The sequence below is a fragment of the Antennarius striatus genome, chromosome 9 (genome assembly GCF_040054535.1).
Source record: "Antennarius striatus isolate MH-2024 chromosome 9, ASM4005453v1, whole genome shotgun sequence".
NCBI lineage: Eukaryota > Metazoa > Chordata > Actinopteri > Lophiiformes > Antennariidae > Antennarius > Antennarius striatus.
This window is the reverse complement of record NC_090784.1, coordinates 21,417,158-21,435,758: the sequence shown is the minus strand read 5'-3', so window position 1 is coordinate 21,435,758 and position 18,601 is coordinate 21,417,158. Positions and strand designations below refer to the sequence as shown.

Here is an 18,601-nt window from a genome sequence, read left to right as displayed (position 1 = left end):
CTAGCAGTCTTACACAGGGAGAGATTGTCTCCTATTTCTAACAGCTTGCAGGGCTACTTTTTTTCTTGTGAAATTACTTGTGTGTGTGAAGACTGTTGGATTAGGCTTGAACATCAGTGTATTTCCAGAGATGTGAGATGATCCGTGATTGAGAAATTAACATTGCTGTGAAGAAAAAAAAAATACCTCAGTGACTCAGGTAAACAAGCAGTTGCCTCAGAGCTGAACACTGAAATTAAAGAAAAGAGATGAGTCCAGCTTTGGAAAGACTGCCACCATGCAGATACTCAAGTCTCTCGCAAAATGCTTCAATAGCACCTGATCAAGCCCCCTCCTTCGTTTCTTCTCTCTCTCTGTCTCCCTTTCTTCTCCCCCTAGCCACTCTCAAAGCTTCATGGAGGACAATGTGGAACCTAATTGGCTGATGCACCATCGGCAGTCCGCAGGGTGGCATGGCCAAATGTCCAGAGCCCTTTCTCGTGACGCGATTGGCTGACAAAGGGAGAACTTGGGGCATTGGTCCCATTCTCTTTGCTCAAAGGATGGTGCAGAGCCCCAGCGGACCATGTAAGGAAATGCTGGGTTTACTTTTTTTTTTTTTTTTAACTTAACGTGGGCCCTCTCTCTCTGATTTGATAACAGGATTTTTTTTATTTTTGACGCCTGTTGCTTGGATCTACGTTTTACTTTTAAAAGGTAGGCTGGACAGACATTGGCGTTTGTTAGCCTGCCGAGCATGCAAAGAACAGCTATGCAGTCTGATCAATCAGCAGACAGGAGGAACACGAAGGCCAAGGAAGGCTTGATGCTCATAATGAGAGAGAGGAGGAGGAGGATATATTGTGTCCAACGTGTATTTCAACGGTGCTTGACTTTTCTTAAACTTTCAGTCGAAGCTGATTTGCTTTCAAAGCATTTATTTCCCTCTTTCTCTATCTCTCTTCTAGTCTTTTCAAATTACCTTTGGATTCATCTATTCACTCTTAATCTATAAGCATTATTTAACCGCTTCATTTTTATTCCAGTTTAGGCACACTTGACACTTTTTCCATTCATAGTTTTAGCTCTTCCGATCCCATCTCTTTCAGACTTTTGATTTTACAAGAAACTAAATATGCACAGATTAATACAACAAGTGAAACTGCTTCAGAACTCTTGCTTCAATGAAGACATTGAAAAACCGGACAGAATGTTATTATTTATATTTCTACGAGACTGCTTATTCTTACAATCGTATTACCAAAAAAGAAAAAAAAACTCTTCATCAGAAATCTTCCGGAGCAGATATTTATTTCTTGATATAGATAGATGCCTCTATCTAATGGAAGTTCATAAATAATCCATTTTATATGAACCGAGTTTTCTTACTGAGACAATCCTGCGGAGAGGATGGTTGCCCTTGAGGACTCTGATGAAAGGGACGAACTTGTGTTGCACCTACTCCCCTTATGGCAGTTTTACACGTTGCTGTGAACTGCACCCCCCCTTCCCCTTAGCTCTAATCACTCTAAACAAACAAACACAAAAAAACCAGAAATAAGTGGATGGATGTTTCTTGCCCAACAATCGCCTTGGAGCTCTCCATTTACGGACGATGTGAAAGTGTTTGGATGAGGACGTCCTCACAGCTGTTGTTTTGTACTCGACTATCTGTAGAGTTTTAACCGAGCAGAGGATAAACTCTTGGTTTCAGTGCGGCCTCGTTTCTGCAGTCGAATTGCGGTAAAACCACCCGTTTATTTTTGTGGATGGACGCCACTGACACCAGTCTGAGTTGAAATCCCTGCCATACCCACTTATGACTGAAATAAGAGAGAGATATGTTAGAGGTCCTGATGAAATGAGTGAATGTGTTTGTATATAAGTGTGTGTACTGGCTAAATCTGTGTGTATATACTGGATAAATGTGTATATATGGTATGTCTATGTGTATATACAGATTGTTTGTAAAATGCAGAGTGTACAGTTATTTTTCCTCTAATGTTTCTCTCTCCTTCTATGAGTAGGTCTTCTCAAGTTACCAATACTGAGGCATGGAAAGGTTTTTAAATGGACCGAGCTGTCGGAGGCATTTTCTGTGCAGACTTAGAATATCAGCAGTCTGGCACTTCTAATAGTTGCGTTCTTGAGGCTCTCATAAAAGAAGTAACTCGCATAATCTTAAGCTTGCACTCATTTTCTGACCAACTAAAAAGCTTTTCTATGAGTAGATCTGGGTGACCAAGCAATGTTTGTACATATATAGACTAAGACAATTTTTTTCCAGAAACCTCCATCTACATTTCCTTGAAGTTTTCAACCTGTTTTTGATTTCTTGCGTATTCGATTTTCACTTTAGGTTATGGTATATGTTTGCAACGGTTGTCATTCAGAGTTATATATTTATTCTGACAACCATTATATATTTCTTGAAGTTTTGTTCCCCAAATTCTGCCTCTCATGGAGCTTTCTAACCACCTCTTATAATTCGGTTAGATCGGCAAAACCCTTCCATGAAAGTGTGCTGTCATTACTTAACATTGCTTGTTTTTGTATAGGTCCTTACTGAATAAGTGTGCCTCCCCCGTTATGCTCTTACTAACCTTAGATCCGTTTACTTCACTCATCTTCATCCCCCCTTGACAAGCCATAGCTCCCCTCCCCAAAAACTCCTCTATTGTTGTTTTGACAGGACAGACATTTGGGGATTTTGTGTATATTAATGGAAGAGTGGTGTTGAAGAGTGTATTGCAGTTGTATATGGATTTGTTATGAATGTGGATATTCTGATCATTGAATTATTATTGTAATAATGATAATAATTATTGCCACCTTTGTTGATTGATTCCTTTGATGCAGTTGATGAAAATGCCATTGTTCCTTTTTTTGTTTTCTTTTGGAATACACCGGAATTTATATTTTTCGGGTGGGTGAATCTGGAGATAGAAATACGTAAATAAATTAATAAATAAACAAATAATTTAATTCTTACCTGGGTGTGGAAATGTGTGTTTTCATTCTTAATGCGCCCACTTTAGCATCCGGATGCAGACAAAACAAAGACACACACAAAACATATTGAAGGAAAATTTGGGCAGCATCCATTATTTTTTCAGAATAAATCATAATTTGGTGATTTTATTATTAAAAAGTTAATTGAAATAAAACCACATTAATGAACACAGCCATTCTTTCAAATGTACGCCAGACTCATAGTTGTAAAGAAATATATCATGGACAACATATTAGTTTGGTAAGAATGAAAGTGTAGAATATTATACTTGTTTAAAAGTAATTCTATTGTAATACATATAAAATTTTAAATATACGCGTATTTAACACACAGCTGGTGTCCAGTCCATCCATTTTCTTGACAATCTTAATCATCTCATCTTCAGCTGCTTTTCCTCCTTGTGGGTGTTGCTGTTGCCTATTCCAGCTGGCTACAGGTGAGAAGCAGGGTACACCCCGGACATGTCGCCAGCGCATTGCGGAGCTTGTCAGATAAAGTTATAGTGTGATTGTTCACGAGAACCGAATCTGATTTTTTTTATATGTAAAAATTTGGAGGAGTTTGGGATTGATGCTGCATACAATATATTTGACACTTCAAATTATAAAATAAATATTCTGGGTTATAAATAATATTTTTCTCCACCAGTAACAGAATGGAGGTACTAGTTGAAGTAAAGGAAAACTGAAATACCCAAGTAAAGTACATCTAAACTGTACTTAAATATGGTACTTTGGTAGATTTACTAAGTTAAGTTCTGTTACTGATTACTAAATGTCAAACACTGCAGTTTATTTTAAATTAAACCTGCATACGCTGTACTACTTTGGTAGAGTGCCAAATCCCTATTGATCAGCAGGTGAAACCTGCCTCCACTAAACACACTACTTACTACTGCTGGAGTAATGATTGCTGGAAATTACAATGCTGAGCTATTTCAGGAAATCACTGAACATTTTTTTAAAGACTGAAAATACATTCATGACCCACTTTTAAAGATTTACATCTCTGGTAAAGAAATGGATTTTGGACTGAAACCCACAGACAGGCAAAGCTGGGAAGTAGTGAGAGAGGTGGAGATTTTTTTGTCTGGAGGCAGGACTTCATCACTGGATTATTAGATTATTATTTTCATCAGTTGTTTATTCTATAAAATACAAGAAAATAGAGCCAGATGTGACATGTTTAAATTATTGTGGAATAACATAACATAACTCCAAATATAATTAATTTGCAATCACAAAAATACAGAAGACGCCTTACATTTTGGAGGCTGATGTCAAGAGCACATGTAATATTTTACAGCAGCTTGTGGTATCCTTACAGTGCTTGCTCATCTAGGTCATCTTGCTTTTTTTGTGTTAGGTTTCTTCTCTTAGCAGGCAGAATAGATAATTTTCCGAACACTCTCCCCAGCTGAGGTGTTGGAAGTATGAATGGCATGGCAGGATCTGGTAACTGGGGAGTGAACTGAATATAGCAAGCTTGTAATTATCCTCGTCCTCCTACACTTAATCATCTGTAGTTCCTTACTGGGTTGGCTCCTGAATTTGGACAAAATGGAAAAAGATTAGCATAGTGGAGGAGCAATAGAGGGTTCATGCTGTGTAAATAGATTGAAGACAGCTGAGAGATCCACCATGGCCTGCTGCAGACCTCACCATCACCACCACATGCAGTCATGTTATGCTGAGATCTAAAGACAATCATGTGAATTACTTTTACCTCCTGGAAACCTTCATTAAATGCTTACATATTTTCAATCACTAATAGTGTATGGTAAGTAAAAAATACCCCTTTCTTCCTAACTAGTTTGCATCTTTGTGATCCTCACCATCAGCCTCTGGTATGTTAATATCATCTTTACACATTCAGGAAATACACACTCTCAAAAAGTAATAATTAATTTACATTAAGTCCATTTATAGAACTGTAATGTAATCTTTGATCTTTATAGACCTCTGTTGGCAACTACAGAGAATTACAACAACAGACAGTGGTTATAGTTTCTGTGCCATGTGAGAACAAGCCTTTAAATAATATAATAATAGTAGAATTCTTCCATCACTAGCAATACCTTTGAATACCATGTATTTTGCAGTGAAATAGACAAATTAAAAAATCTAAATGAACTGATTGATTGTTTGTGACTTAACCTTCATCCCATTTTTGATTCAGAAACCCACGCTTTATGTGACATCTCCCAAAACATCCCACAAGAATGATTTAAGTGTTCCCTTCCCATTCAGGAAATGTAATCATGGTAGTCCATTATTTCAATTAGAAATTTTATCTGTAAAATTTAAAAAATTTGATTCATGGCAAGTTCTAAACAAAAAAAACAAAAAAAACAACTTCTGTGAGATAATAAAAAATGTACTTAAAATACCTGGGGAAAGTACTATATAGAGGATTTTACACAGAAAAGGCAACCCCGGACGAAAATGATGATTTCTACCTTTCCGCCATTAAAGATAATTTTATGAAATAGCTATCTATGTCATATTAATAGTATGTATTTCAAAAATATGAACATTTAAATCATACGTTCTTTGTATTTTTCTAATTTTCTGATGGGTATTTGTTCCTCAAGCTGTTTTAAAAAAGGGGGAAACTTCACTACCTGGCAACCCGCCGTGTGATCTGAGGGCTCCTGCTCTGCAGTCTCGCGATACTCAGGCGGCCGCTGCCTGATTGAAATAATGGCCGCCTTCGTAGCAATGGCAGGAACAGGGAATAACATTAGAAGCATAGCAGAACGTTTCAGCTGACCGGGGACAGTTGAACTCGCTGGGCGCCCCCTCCTACCTGACTTTCTGAGCGGATGGGTAGAGGGGGGTCCTACCAAAGGACAGGCGAAACGAAGGAGACTCGGAGGGAAAGGAAGGAAAGCTAGCAGCACCTTGCTAGCTCGCGCTAGCTGGCTAGCTATCACCAGGGTTGTCACTGCCGGGGAGCGGACCCGAGGAGCTCTGACAACTCAGGAAACGGCGACCAGACGCTGTGGCGTGGGGGTCAAATCACTGGCTTCCCGCTAATATGAGTGGACCCGGGCAGGACAGCGAGCCAGAGGCGAAAGTCCCTGAAATCAAGAGGCTTTACAGGTGATTTGTGGAGGCCGTTTCTGTTTTTGTTATTTAGCTAACCGAGGTGCTAATTGAACGTTGTTGTGCTAGCTAACCTAGCGCTAGCTAATTAATGTTTGCTAACACAGGAGTAGGTCCACCTATTGTCTCCATCATCTGTAGAGCAGCAGTCTGACATAACAGTGTGTGTATGCGATCTTACCGGGTAGTAACATGCTTTCAGATAATGTTAGTGTCGCTCATGTTAGTTGATTTGGCTTCATTTGCCATTAGCGCTCTTTTTCCAAATGAATGCAACTGTACTGGTTTGGTTGCTAAAATGTCAGTCTGGGGTTTGTTTCTTGACAATCCTAATGCTGCAGGCATCATGTCAATGCTTTGTTTTGATCCACGCTTCTCAGGTTAGTGGTGGAGTCTGTGCGCAAGTTGGATGTTATTATCGGCAGCAAAGCATCCTACAGAGAGGTCTTCAAGCCGGAGAACATCAGCCTTCGCAACAAGTATGTCCAGTTATTTCAGTATTCATGACTGCATTCAGCCTGATTATCATCAGGTCTGAGCGTGTGTGTGTGTGTGTGTGTGTGTGTGTGTGTGTGTGTGTGTGTGTGTGTGTGTGTGTGTGTGTGTGTGTGTGTGTGTTTGTGTTTCTAACACCATTCTGACTTCCAGTTCATTCAGATCATTTCAATTATTTCTGTTTCTTGGAATTAAAAAAGTCCCATCACGTTTTTATCAGCTTGTTCTGGTCCATAATGAGGAGTTCCAGAACTTCCCTTAATTAAGTGACACCTAGCATTAGAAGTGTATGTTATGTATCCAAGTTGACATTTTTGTTTCAGCAGATTCTTATCGCTGTCTATGTTCTGTAACTTCCCATTAACAGACAGGACTTACATTTATGTTCACATTAAATACAGTAGACCACCAAGACCACCAAAAAAGGAAGTTAAAGTAAATGTCAACCACACGTCAGCATGACAGAGGAAATGATATCTAGCTCAGTGACTATTTTTTGAGCTTTGTCAATCATGACAGGCCTTCATTGTTAACGTGTTTTTGCAGGGGTCCTAAAGGTTTTAATCTGTGGTTTACAAGAGGTTTCTTCACTTTGTCTACTGTGTACATTTTCAGTCACAATAGAACATATGTTATTTTCAGGTCAGTTTACACAGTTTGTTTATCAGTGAACATCCCGGCTTGTGTTTTTATTGCTATATGCTTGCAATAAATCTCATCAACACCAACATTTGTGTTACTATAAACTTATTGCAACAAACACCTGTGTAGGCACTTATATTTCAAAATAATCTGATCAATTCTGTTTTCTCAATCAGTTTATAAAAACCGTATGACTCACTTACAGGAAATACATGCGTATTAGTAATGTCATAAATATTTCGTTTTGATGGTACTTGACTCACTGGTTGTCATTGACGTCAATAAAGTACTGCTGCAGCTAATAATTGTTTTCATTGTTGATTTATCTGAAATACAACCCACCATTCAAGTTTGTTTCCCCTATTTTTGTTTTTAACCTAAGTTGAATCATTGGTCCACCTGTTCAGACATTATCTTTTGTGTCTTTTCAGGCTGAGGGAGCATTGTGTGAAGCTGATGTTCCTTCATCCTGCCGACTATGGCCGTAAGGCAGAGGAGCTGCTCTGGAGGAAGGTTTATTATGAGGTCATACAGGTTATAAAGACCAACAAGAAGGTAACTGTCCCTGCAGTTGGGGGAAATAAATCCTTTTTGACTAGCAGTTTTCTGTTCTAACACAGCTTGACATCCTGGTTGTCACTTAAAGGTCAGTTACTTTGACATCTGCTATTTTGTGGTTACTGGCATGTAATATACCTCATGGATTACCAGCTGTGAGTGTGTTATCTGTGGGTGGCTCCAACTGAGATAGGAACCACTAAAAGACCAGTTTTGCCACAGAAACTGTTTTGGATAAAGAGAATGCTCATAAATTTTTGGAAACCAGAAGTCTTTTAAATGTGAATTTAACTATTTTTACGCATACACATCTATGAAGAAGAGACGTAGTATGACGAGAAACCTTCAAATCAAAATCTCAAATTGTTTTACCTTAAATACTTAAATAAGAGTTGAGTTTGAAAACCATGAGTTAAAAGTGAGAATAACTGCTCTAGAGTTGGTGCTCTAGAGTTGAAAAGAAGTTAGCTTAGCAGGCGTATGTAGGTCGCTCCTCATTGCTGCTGGAGGCTAGCGGCTTGTGACTAGCGGATTGTGACTGTTGCGAGTGGAGGAGCAAATAAAACCAACTAAACTTGGTTTTGCTTTTTTTAAAAATTTTCTACAACTACATTGAATGTTAGTGTTCCATTTTAAATTACAACACGTATGCTAAATAGATTCTGATGCTAATTGTAACTGAGCTGTCACATTTAAAATGCTGTGTCTTTCCTGTAATGCAGCACATACATAGTCGCAGCGCTCTGGAGTGTGCCTACCGCACACACCTGATCGCCGGCGTGGGTTTCTACCAGCACCTGCTGCTCTACATCCAATCACATTACCAGCTGGAGCTGCAGGACTGTATCGACTGGACCCACGTCACAGACCCACTGATCGGTGAGGCTCACGCTCACACTGATGTAGAACACTGAAGGACACAAGAAGCATTTGGTATCAGACTGGCTGTTTGCCAGAAGGATGCGTAACTTCTTGATTCCACCTCTTGGCTTTTGGTTGCAGTGTTTTTCCTGCTCATGATTAACATGCAGATTATGCTGATTTCATCATGAGTTTTTGTTTTATTTGGTTTTGAGGTTTTGTTGTGCTTGTTACAAGAAATCAAGCTATGTACAGACAAATGTTTTTGTGTCCGTTTTGATGTGATGCAATGATGAGTAGCAGGTGTTTTATTCTGCATTCTCTATGTGTAGTTCCTGTGTTTAACTTCCTACATGACTCAGTTTATTGTTTATATTTATGTGCAGCTTGACGCTGTGACCATTAAAACTAGATCAGACATGTTTTTTGAGTGGTGCAAAGAGCTGCTTTTTGAGATGTTCTGACGAGAAAGCGTTGCCTTGATTTGCCTTGTTTGTCATCAGCTCTGGTGGCTGTGTTACAGTGAGGGTGCCATGTGTGTTGATCATCGATCAAAATGTTGATGGCAAAATTCTATTAGGTGCCAGGGTATTTTTAACGTTGACTGGTCCCCTTTAAGGCTTAAGAGAGCATTAGTAGGCTCGAGCTAATGGTGATCTGTCATTTTCTTACCGTAACTCAAAATGCTTGTTTTGATAAAGGCCTTTGTATGGTTTATTTTTAAACTGCTCTGTTCTCGTGCCAAGATCCATGCATAGACCCACAGCTTCTTCTTTATATCATTCGTATTTGTTGACTGGTTGTAAATCCCTGTCACCACGTTATTGTGAATGCCATAAAGTTGAGGATTTAATATTTAAACTGAAAGCTCCCCCAGAAGACCAGACCTTTTACAGCATCTATTCCACTGATGATGAACTTTGTGATTTACACCGTGGGTTTATGTTGCTATTGTTTGCCTTCTTTGTGTGTCAGATGTCAGCATGACTTTACACTATGTGAAGCAGACACATAGATGGGGAAGTGCAAAGAGTGTCTGTTGTCTGCAAAGTGAAATGGACAGGTGCAGGGTCACTTGTGGTTGTGGTCATGTGCAGCCTGTAGTGATTTGCCTCTGATGGACTTTCTGTGGTTTAATGTGTCCACATTTTAGCAAACACACTGTATAGATTTGAATGCATAAAGACAGAGAATATTTCATTTTACCCACCTAAGACTGCAGCTCTTTTGGACATGAAGAAATGATGTTTGAAGTGACATCTTGCTGCTGTCTCAGACATTTGGACTCTCGGCTGTTTGTAAATTATAGCTGTTCTTAAATTTTACTCACCGCAGTTAAATTCTTGAAAAGAAAAGAACAGTGATCAGGTCTGAATAACTATCTTCTGCAGGCCGGAAGAAACCAGTGTCAGCCACCCCTAAGGAGATGGAGTGGGCGCAGATGGCCTGTCATCGTTGTCTGGTCTACCTTGGAGATCTTGGTAATATTATGATAATTTAATATGCAATTAGTTCGTCTCTTCATCCAGCTTGGTTTGAGACGGCATGTCTGTGTCACTCATCAATGGACATTTTGGCTCTGCTATAGATCCTAATTGGTACAAGACTGTTTGTTTTGTAAGATATTAGTATTTTAATTGTTTTTGCATTATTAAATAGAAAGGTACAGAATTAAATTAGAAAAGATGGCTGTATTTTAGGTTTGCCCTTCCACATTTCAGCTGCGGTTTAAGAGTTTATGTTTGTTTCCCAAAGCATGTCATATATGTTGCTTTTCCAGCAGGACTGACAGTTTTTATTAAGAACAAGAAGTGGTTCTCTTCTTTTGTCACCTCTCAACTCTTCTCCTGGTATTTTAATATTTGTCTGTGCAGCCCGTTATCAGAATGAACTGGCTGGAGTGGAGGCTGAGCAGCTGGCAGAAAGGTTTTACCATCAAGCCTGGTCTGTTATGCCACACGTAGGTGAGTGACTGTGAAGTAAGATTTTATAACGCAGCACCTTTCTGTTTCCACGTTCAGGAACAGTTTGGTGGAGTTTCAGTCTTGAGGAGAAACAAGAATTAATAAAAAGATGTGGAACTGCTTCGTCATACACTCATTTAATGAATTCATGTGTATTTTTGACACTGTCATGTTCAATATCCACCATGTGACATTGATATCTTCCAATACATCACATATATGGAATATAGGGACACTGAATATTAATTCTTTATCTTGCGTTCTGCTGAATTTGTAGGGTACAAATATTGGGGGTTTAGAGCTAAAACTTTTAGGGTCACAATATCTATATTTTGTCAGATGTAGCAGCAACCATTAGGTAAGATTATTTCGGATTTCCCTTCAGGAATCTCCGAATATGAAAGTAAACTTGTTTGCTGATTTTTCCACAGGAATGCCTTTCAACCAACTGGGTACACTGGCAGGAAGCAAGTTTTACAACGTTGAAGCAACCTACTATTACCTTCGCTGGTGAGGCGCGTTCACATACTATTAACTGCAATATAAACTACTGAATTGTGACTTAATAAAATCCATAACCAATATCTCTTCTGTGCTAGCATACAATCCGACGCTCCGTTTGAGGGAGCCTACGGCAACCTGAAGCGTCTGTTCGACAAAGCCGCCAAGATGTACCACCAGGTGAAGAAACAGGAGATGAAGAAGCTGTCTCCTTCTCGACAACGGTGAGGATCAACCCACTGAATTAGAGGGTCTCAAATGTAAGATAAATTATAAAGGTATGAATCAATACCAGAGTTCTCCAAGGAAATCTGAGAGAATTGTGGTTCGTCATCGGACACTTCACCACTTGGACCAAAAACAGCTCCATTTCATTGACAAACGTAATTCATTTATGGAGTGTGTACTGACTTAGTTCCACTTTGCACAACGTCATGCATGTCTCTTCTGTTTAATAAAAGTTTGATGTGACATTTTCACCATTTCTCTATTTTTCTTTCTTTCTGCAGATCAAAAGACATCAAGCGCCTCCTGGTTAGCTTCATGTACCTCCAGAGTCTGCTGCAGCCTAAGAACAGGTGAGGGCGTATGCTGCTCCTCCACTGATTTAATACAAACTGTAGAAAATACAAAACATGATTTATGTTCAAAAAAAGATGGGACACTTCTTTTGTTCTCTGCTGCCTCAGCTCATTCCTTCTTCCCTGTAAAGGGATTTAACTACCAATAAAACGCATTTATAGGTCACAAACAAATGAGTTCCCCTCCTCTCTTGTCTGCGTTCAGTCTGATGGAGACGGAGCTGACGTCGCTCTGCCAGTCGGTGCTGGAGGACTTCAACCTGGTGTTGTTTTACCTGCCGCCGCAGACACACGGTGGGGCGCAACATTCCCCCAGCGAGGAAGAGGAGGAGCAGCAGCACTCTGACAGCTCCTGCCCGATGCTACCAGACACTCTTATCTTCAAGATGGTGGTCACTTGTCTGATGGTGGTGCACAGCCTGAAGAGGGCAGGTTAGTTTGATCCAAAGGTCGTTGTTTGAACAGTTTTAGGGGCTCAAGTTTGTTTTTTTATCTTCAGTAGATAAGAATGTAATTAGTTTAAGAGGAAGAAATCAGTCAAACAAAAGAACCTTCTTGTTGCTATGGCCCCACTAAGAGAGGATTTCTGTGACCTTGGATGACCTCATAAAAACCATCTTTGATCATGACTCAAGAAGTCAGCCCCTGTCTCTGACAGGATTTCACGCAGACTTCCAAAAGGATGAAATGATTAAGCTGTGACATTTTACATCCGAAAGGTTGAACATCAGGTTCAGCGTGACGTCAGCTTGTTCTGCAGAAGCTTTTTATGGCTGTTATTCAAAGCCATAACTCAGGAACAGAAGGTGAGGTTGTTTTCAGATGCTAAATTCGTGGCACTAATCTTGTGTTCCCACCTTGAAACTTTCTTGATTATATAGAGCAGACCATCTGCAGGGTAGGAGTAACTGAAGAACCCACATTTTATAATATCATGTGTGACTTTTTCTTTCTTCTTGTGTCTGTAGGGTCAAAGCAGTACAGCGCTTCCATAGCTTTTACGCTGGCGCTGTTCTCCCATCTGGTGAATCATGTTAACATCCGGCTGCAGGCTGAACTAGAAGAGACTGAGAGCCAGGTGCCTCCACTGCAGACCGACGCTGCAGGTGGGTGTGGACAGTCTTATGTCATTTATATGGACAGCAAAGCAGAAACAGAACTGAAAACCTCTTGAAAACTAAAGAAAAATCCTCTGCAATCCGATGTCTGATGCTTTAATACATGAATATAAGTGTGATCTCAACAGCTTCACGATTGAAGTGTTGGTCTTCGTGGTCTAAAATGATCTTTTTATTTCTAACTTTTTAAAAATTAATCAAACTTCTTCACGCTTGTAATTCATTTTGTTCTTTTTTGTGAAAATGATCAAACTTGACTGAAAACAAAAGGACCTGAATTTTTATTCTCTTCCTTAGATGACCCAGAGTTGAGGGATTCGTCAGCTCCGCCCACAGATCACGCTGACGAGAAGCCTCTCCAGAACGGCTCCCTGGATCGAGAGGATGACGAGGAGGAGAAAGACGAAGATGGATGTGAAACGCTTGGTGCCAAAAAGAATAGCGGCGGGGAAGAGCAGCAAAAGTTAGAGGACGACAAGCAGAAACAGAAGAAAAAATACACCCGCCTGTCGAGGCTCCGTCGACGCCGCTGCGCCCGCAAAGACACTCACAGAGAAGATGAAAGTGATCTGAGCGAAGGTTTCGAGAGTGAAGAGGAGGAAGATGACGATGAAGACAGGAGGGGTCACACTGATTCAACAGTTGGCCCCACAATGGGAACCTCACCCGATCCTCCACCTATCAGGAAGGAGGTTAAAAGAGACCAGCTGGCTGACGAGGGCAGCTGGGGGAGCGGGTCAGAGGAAGAGGAGGAGGAGGAAGAGGAGGAAGGAGGGACGGCGTTCGACGTGGAGACGGACTCGGACATGAACAGTCAGGAGTCTCGCTCGGACCTGGAGGACATCGAGGACGCCGAGAACTCCGACAACCTGGAGGCTCAGCCGTGCGAACAGCAAGATGAAGAGGAAGACGAGCACCAACCCAAGGAGGAAGGAGGCGACCGGGACGGCGACACCCCCCCGACCACCAACGGGCCCCTCCTGCCGGGCGACTCCAGCATCAGCAGCAACCTGCAGGCCATGTCGTCACAACTCTTCCAGGCGAAGCGCTGCTTCCGCTTGGCGCCGACCTTCAGCAACATGTTGCTGAGGCCGCAGGCCTCGTCTTCATCATCGGGGGTTCCCACGCCCGCCGACACCTCTGCACCCCCCTCTCAAGACACGCCCCCTCCAGGGGATTCTCCCAGTAGTATTAACCCTGCCACCGCCAACGGAACCAATGAAAATGGTAACTTGATTGTCTTTCTTGTGTTGTTTCCACTTTGAGTTATACAGATGTTTGATTTGCTATCGTGTCACTTCCTGCAGAGTTGGACTCTGATTCCGAAGGCAGCCAACACAGTTCCCAATCGGTACATAGCGAGAAAACCCTTCTGGAGAAGCTGGAGATCCTGGCCAATCAGGGCTTGATCCAGGTAGTGAAGGTCTTTGTGGACTGGCTGAGGACCAACACAGACATTATCCTCTTATGTGCTCAGGTGAGAGCCGGTTCTCCCGCTTCGGCTGTGAACGCTTCTGTTTTACGACTGCTTTTAACGAAACTGTTCCTCCGCAGAGCTCCCAGAGCCTGTGGAACCGACTGTCTGTGCTGCTCAACCTGTTACCAGATGGCAACAAGATGCTGGAGGCTGGTGAGTAACTGAGAGACAGCACTGCAGATATTCATACTCCTGCAGCAGTCAGTAGGAGCGGGATGGCGCAGTGGCGACGAGGTTTTTTACTCCCAGGGGGTCCACGAAAAGTCAAAATGTCATTTGAGACTCTAGAAAAACAGAAAAATGTGACGGTTGAAAGGTGAATATGGAGTTAGATCCATCGCGTTAATCCACCGGGCAGGTCGAGCCACACACACTCTGACGGAGGAGGATGGGATGGATGAAATAGTTTAACATCCTCACCAATAAGAAATAATCTATGAGCGTTTTGATCCCGTTGTGCTGACAGGATCAATAACAACGTCCGGTTTAAAAATATGTCAAACAAAAACAAACTGGGTGTGTTTGTGTGTGTCAGGGTTGTGTACTCCACCCACATTCCCTGGCTGTGAACGAGCAGAAACACGGAGCCTCACCTCTGACGCTTTTGTCCCCGCCTGATTCCTCACTACCTTCATGCAGTTTCTGTTAATGAAACACCTTGAAGAATGCTTGTCGGCATGTTTAACAACTTAAAACTCTCTCCAGTGAAACGCACCTGCTACAGCTGATCCTGCTTTGACTGTAATGACGTAATGGTTTGTGTTTTCTGCAGAGCTGGGTCTGACGGCGGAGGTGACGGAGCTGCTGAACGAGTGCGAGCGACCCGGTTTGGTCCAGACGCTGCTGCTGCCCGAGGACCTGGCCATGCATAACCTGCCTGCTCTCAACGTAGCTCACCGCCGCCTCGATTTCACTCGCCAGAACCCCTCCCTCAACCCCCTGCAGGAGGTGTGTGTGAGCACACAACACAGAAACACACACACACACACACAGTTTCTCACAGGATTTACAAGAAACAAAAGATCCTTTTTCTCAGCTAAGAAAATGATCAGTTTTAATATTGCTAAACTAAATTAGAATTGAAACAAACATGCTGTGGAGGCTGTAAAACATTTCCTTCCCTCTCTTTCCACCAGTGTGTGGCACGAGTGTGTTGCATTCGCAGTTTCGGACACTTCCTAACAAATCTCCAAGGAAACGTCCTGCACTTCAATCCGGAGGTCGGCATCTTCACCAGCGTCAGCCAATCGGAGCAGGACAACCTGGTGCAGCAGGCCAAAGCCCAGTTCAGAATGGTGGGTGTCGCCTGTCCTGAAGAACCGCGGGGTGCCGTCGATTATTTACGTCTTGTCTTCTCACTGTTGGCACAAAATTTTTACAGGAGAATATTTAAATGAGTGACTTGAAATCAGAATGGATTTCCTGACTGACGTCGCTTCTACTTTTTTCTTTGTTTCCAGGCTGAAGAGGAGGCTCGTCGAAACCGTTTAATGAGGGATATGGCTCAGCTTCGACTGCAGGTTTTTAATATCATCGCTCTCTTTGTTTCCCTAGCATCCATACAGCGTTGACAACAAGTTGCACAACAATGCTACCTTCCCATCCACTGGATCAATAAGATCCACTTTAAGTCGCATATTTACTGTTGACTCAAACATGAACCGGCTGCATAAATCCATTAAAATCCACCGTGAGGCCCGGGAGCACAGAGATAGTCGTACTTCTCTGACCGTAAAACTCACATTTTACACTAATGGCGCGATAAGCTGATGGATGTTTTTCTGTCGGCTCCCTGCAGTTGGAGGTGTCTCAGCTAGAGGGCAGCCTTCAGCAACCCAAGGCTCAGTCGTCCATGTCTCCCTACCTGGTGCCAGACGCAGCTGCTCTCTGCCAGTACCTTAACCTCATCCGACAGCTGGCTAGCAGCGGCTGCTTCATCATCATCATCCCGCGGACAGGTGGGTGCACAGCGTCTGTCTTCAGCTGCATGTTGTGGTCAGGAGCTCTGACTTCACTGAAGAGGTTATGAAGGACGTCGGACTGTAACTTTTCTATAAAGGAATCATCATCCGTTCAGTTACTTCATCTTCGGCGTCAGCTGCTGACCGTTACTTCCCTTCTGTTTTCTAGTGATCGACGGGCTCGACAGGTTGAAGAAGGAAAACGCCGGAGCGAGGGACGGCATCCGCTTCTTGGAGTCTGAATTTCGCAAAGGCAACAGGTTGGTGCTTGAATCTCGTGTGTGTGTGTGTGTGTGATAACAGATGGCGCTTCCTGCTGCATTTGCTTGTGGAAGGAGGCGAAAAACATGTCATCTCTTAGCACAGAAACATTTATTTGAGTCCATAAAACCTTACAAAGAAAAGTGACGATAGCACAAAGCGTTGGAGGATTTCGTAAACGTTTTGCGTCGCGTCTCTCTGCAGGTACATACGATGCCAGAAGGAGTCGGGTCGAAGTTTCGATAGAGATAAACTGAAGCGTCAGGACATTGAAGCTTGGTAAACACGTCCTCCTGCAGCCTCTCCGTCCTTATTGAAAGAGCGTGACTTCAATTCTGATTGACCCCGATTTGTTTTTGTTAAATTCCCAGGCATTTGTACAAGATGGTGGACAGTTGTCGTCAGCTGACCGTTTCCCAGAGCAACGGGGATGAAGACACAGCTGGCATGGTGACCATTCTGACTGGCCATCAAGTGGAGGAGCTTTGCACTCAGTCGGCAGCGATGAAGGTCAGGAATTCTGCTGTCTGACATTCTGTTGTTTTTCCTTTCGGTTCAGGCTTGTCTCACGTTTATTCACACCCACTGTTTTACGAGTGTTTTGAGGGTAAAATATGACAGACGTTAAAAATCATTAAAGAACTCTTCCTCTTTTTTTTTTGTCTCTCTCGACAGTTGGCGATCCAGGCTGCAGGCTCGGCGGGCATGGAGCTGAAGAACATTGTGGAATTCTACCGGCAGTGGAAGGAGATCGGCTGAGAGGTCAAAACGGGTGCAGCTGTCGGCGCTGCGAAACAGCTGATCGATCACAACACTCGCTCCCTCTCTCTCTCCCACTCTTTTGCTCTGTGTGTATCTGCGTCTCCAAAGGCAAACAAAAAAACAAAAAAAAAAAAAACCAACTCAAAAGAAAGACGAGTCGAAGGAAAGAGTTAAAAGCGTAGAGGGGTGGAAAAGTTAAAACACATAACGGGAGTAAAAAATTAAGAGAAATGCGAGCGAGACGGCGCGAAAAAAGGAGCAGCGGATCTCCCACCTCCCACTTCCATTCCTAAACATAAAGAGTGACCCCTAGTGGTCGGAGTGCGGAAACGGTGGGGGAACGCTACACAACTTTTAAGTGCCCCTGGTTCACACCCTAACCAGGAATACACTGTATATGTTAGCAAACAAGAACATACCTGTCGAGAGAAAGCAGACACGCTCATACAGACATTCATGCTCAGATGAATCCATATAGATATTTAGCAAAGTGGTTTGGATTTCTGTTCCCTCCTCCCCTTTCCCTTCAGCCTGTGTTTGAGAGACGGAGGGAACGCCATACAGATGTCGTCGGGCTGCATTTTGGAACGTCACTGGTGTATGATGACAACTTAAAGATGGAGAGAACCCCCCCCCCCCTTAACATCTGAGGCCTTAGAAAACAAACAGGAGTCTCGTAGCTCACTGGCCTCCAGGAAGGGTCGAGGAAGACAAACACACACTTCTAAAAGACTGGTTTCTTTGCTCTGTGGCGCTTTTTATTCCTCCCTCCTGATTTGGTTTTTGTTTTTCTTGCAGTGTACTTTGTGACCAGTGAATTATATATTACTCTAAATGAGAAGATGGGGGGGGGGGTGCACACGACCGCTGTTTTAATTTGGATTTTATTTTTCTACCCAAATGATGCTTATTTTGCTTTTTTGTGAGCTAAATTTGAATGAAAATACACAAGAATGTTTAAGGGAAAGGGAAGGTTTAGCAGTTGTGCGTCGGTCCGCTGATGAACGTCTTCAATCGGGGAAGTCGGAGGTTTTATGTAACAGGACGTGGCGTTAGGAGGCGGGTGGTAGAAACTGATGTACCTCTTGTTGTAGCTCGTCCAGGAGGCTCCGAGGAGGGGGGGGGGGGTCCCACATGACTTTACCAGAGGTCCGTGGGTTATGTATGAACCCCTGTAATCTCCAATGTGTCCCAACTACATCACCATCTCCATAGTGACCGTCCCTTCTTGCACAGTGCAAATCAAAACCAGTATTTGTGTGTGTGGCCATGCAATGAACAATAAAAGAAACTCGTAATATGACTTCCTTTTCCCCACCAT

General features: G+C 42.5%; 2 protein-coding genes across 2 annotated transcripts in view; both read left to right on the top strand.

The window, feature by feature from the left end:
• Positions 1 to 2,915, top strand: part of syngap1b (synaptic Ras GTPase activating protein 1b) — a 74,535-nt gene extending 71,620 nt beyond the window's left edge. The window contains exon 21 of the mRNA XM_068324193.1: positions 379 to 2,915. Coding sequence (XP_068180294.1) covers positions 379 to 496 — 118 coding nt within the window. The 3' untranslated portion in view covers positions 497 to 2,915. The remainder of the gene's footprint in view (positions 1 to 378) is intronic.
• A 2,768-nt stretch (positions 2,916 to 5,683) lies between these two features.
• Positions 5,684 to 18,583, top strand: smg5 (SMG5 nonsense mediated mRNA decay factor). Its single transcript, XM_068324733.1, has 22 exons — positions 5,684 to 6,096; positions 6,480 to 6,578; positions 7,668 to 7,791; positions 8,517 to 8,673; positions 10,047 to 10,136; positions 10,530 to 10,619; positions 11,051 to 11,129; positions 11,219 to 11,344; positions 11,630 to 11,698; positions 11,907 to 12,133; positions 12,670 to 12,807; positions 13,117 to 14,046; positions 14,127 to 14,296; positions 14,374 to 14,449; positions 15,069 to 15,244; positions 15,433 to 15,591; positions 15,757 to 15,816; positions 16,095 to 16,254; positions 16,427 to 16,517; positions 16,723 to 16,797; positions 16,890 to 17,028; positions 17,194 to 18,583. The coding sequence occupies exons 1-22, from the start codon at positions 6,032 to 6,034 to the stop codon at positions 17,275 to 17,277; spliced, it is 3,384 nt and encodes a 1,127-aa protein (XP_068180834.1). The 5' UTR covers positions 5,684 to 6,031; the 3' UTR covers positions 17,278 to 18,583.
• The last annotated feature ends 18 nt before the right edge of the window (positions 18,584 to 18,601 follow it).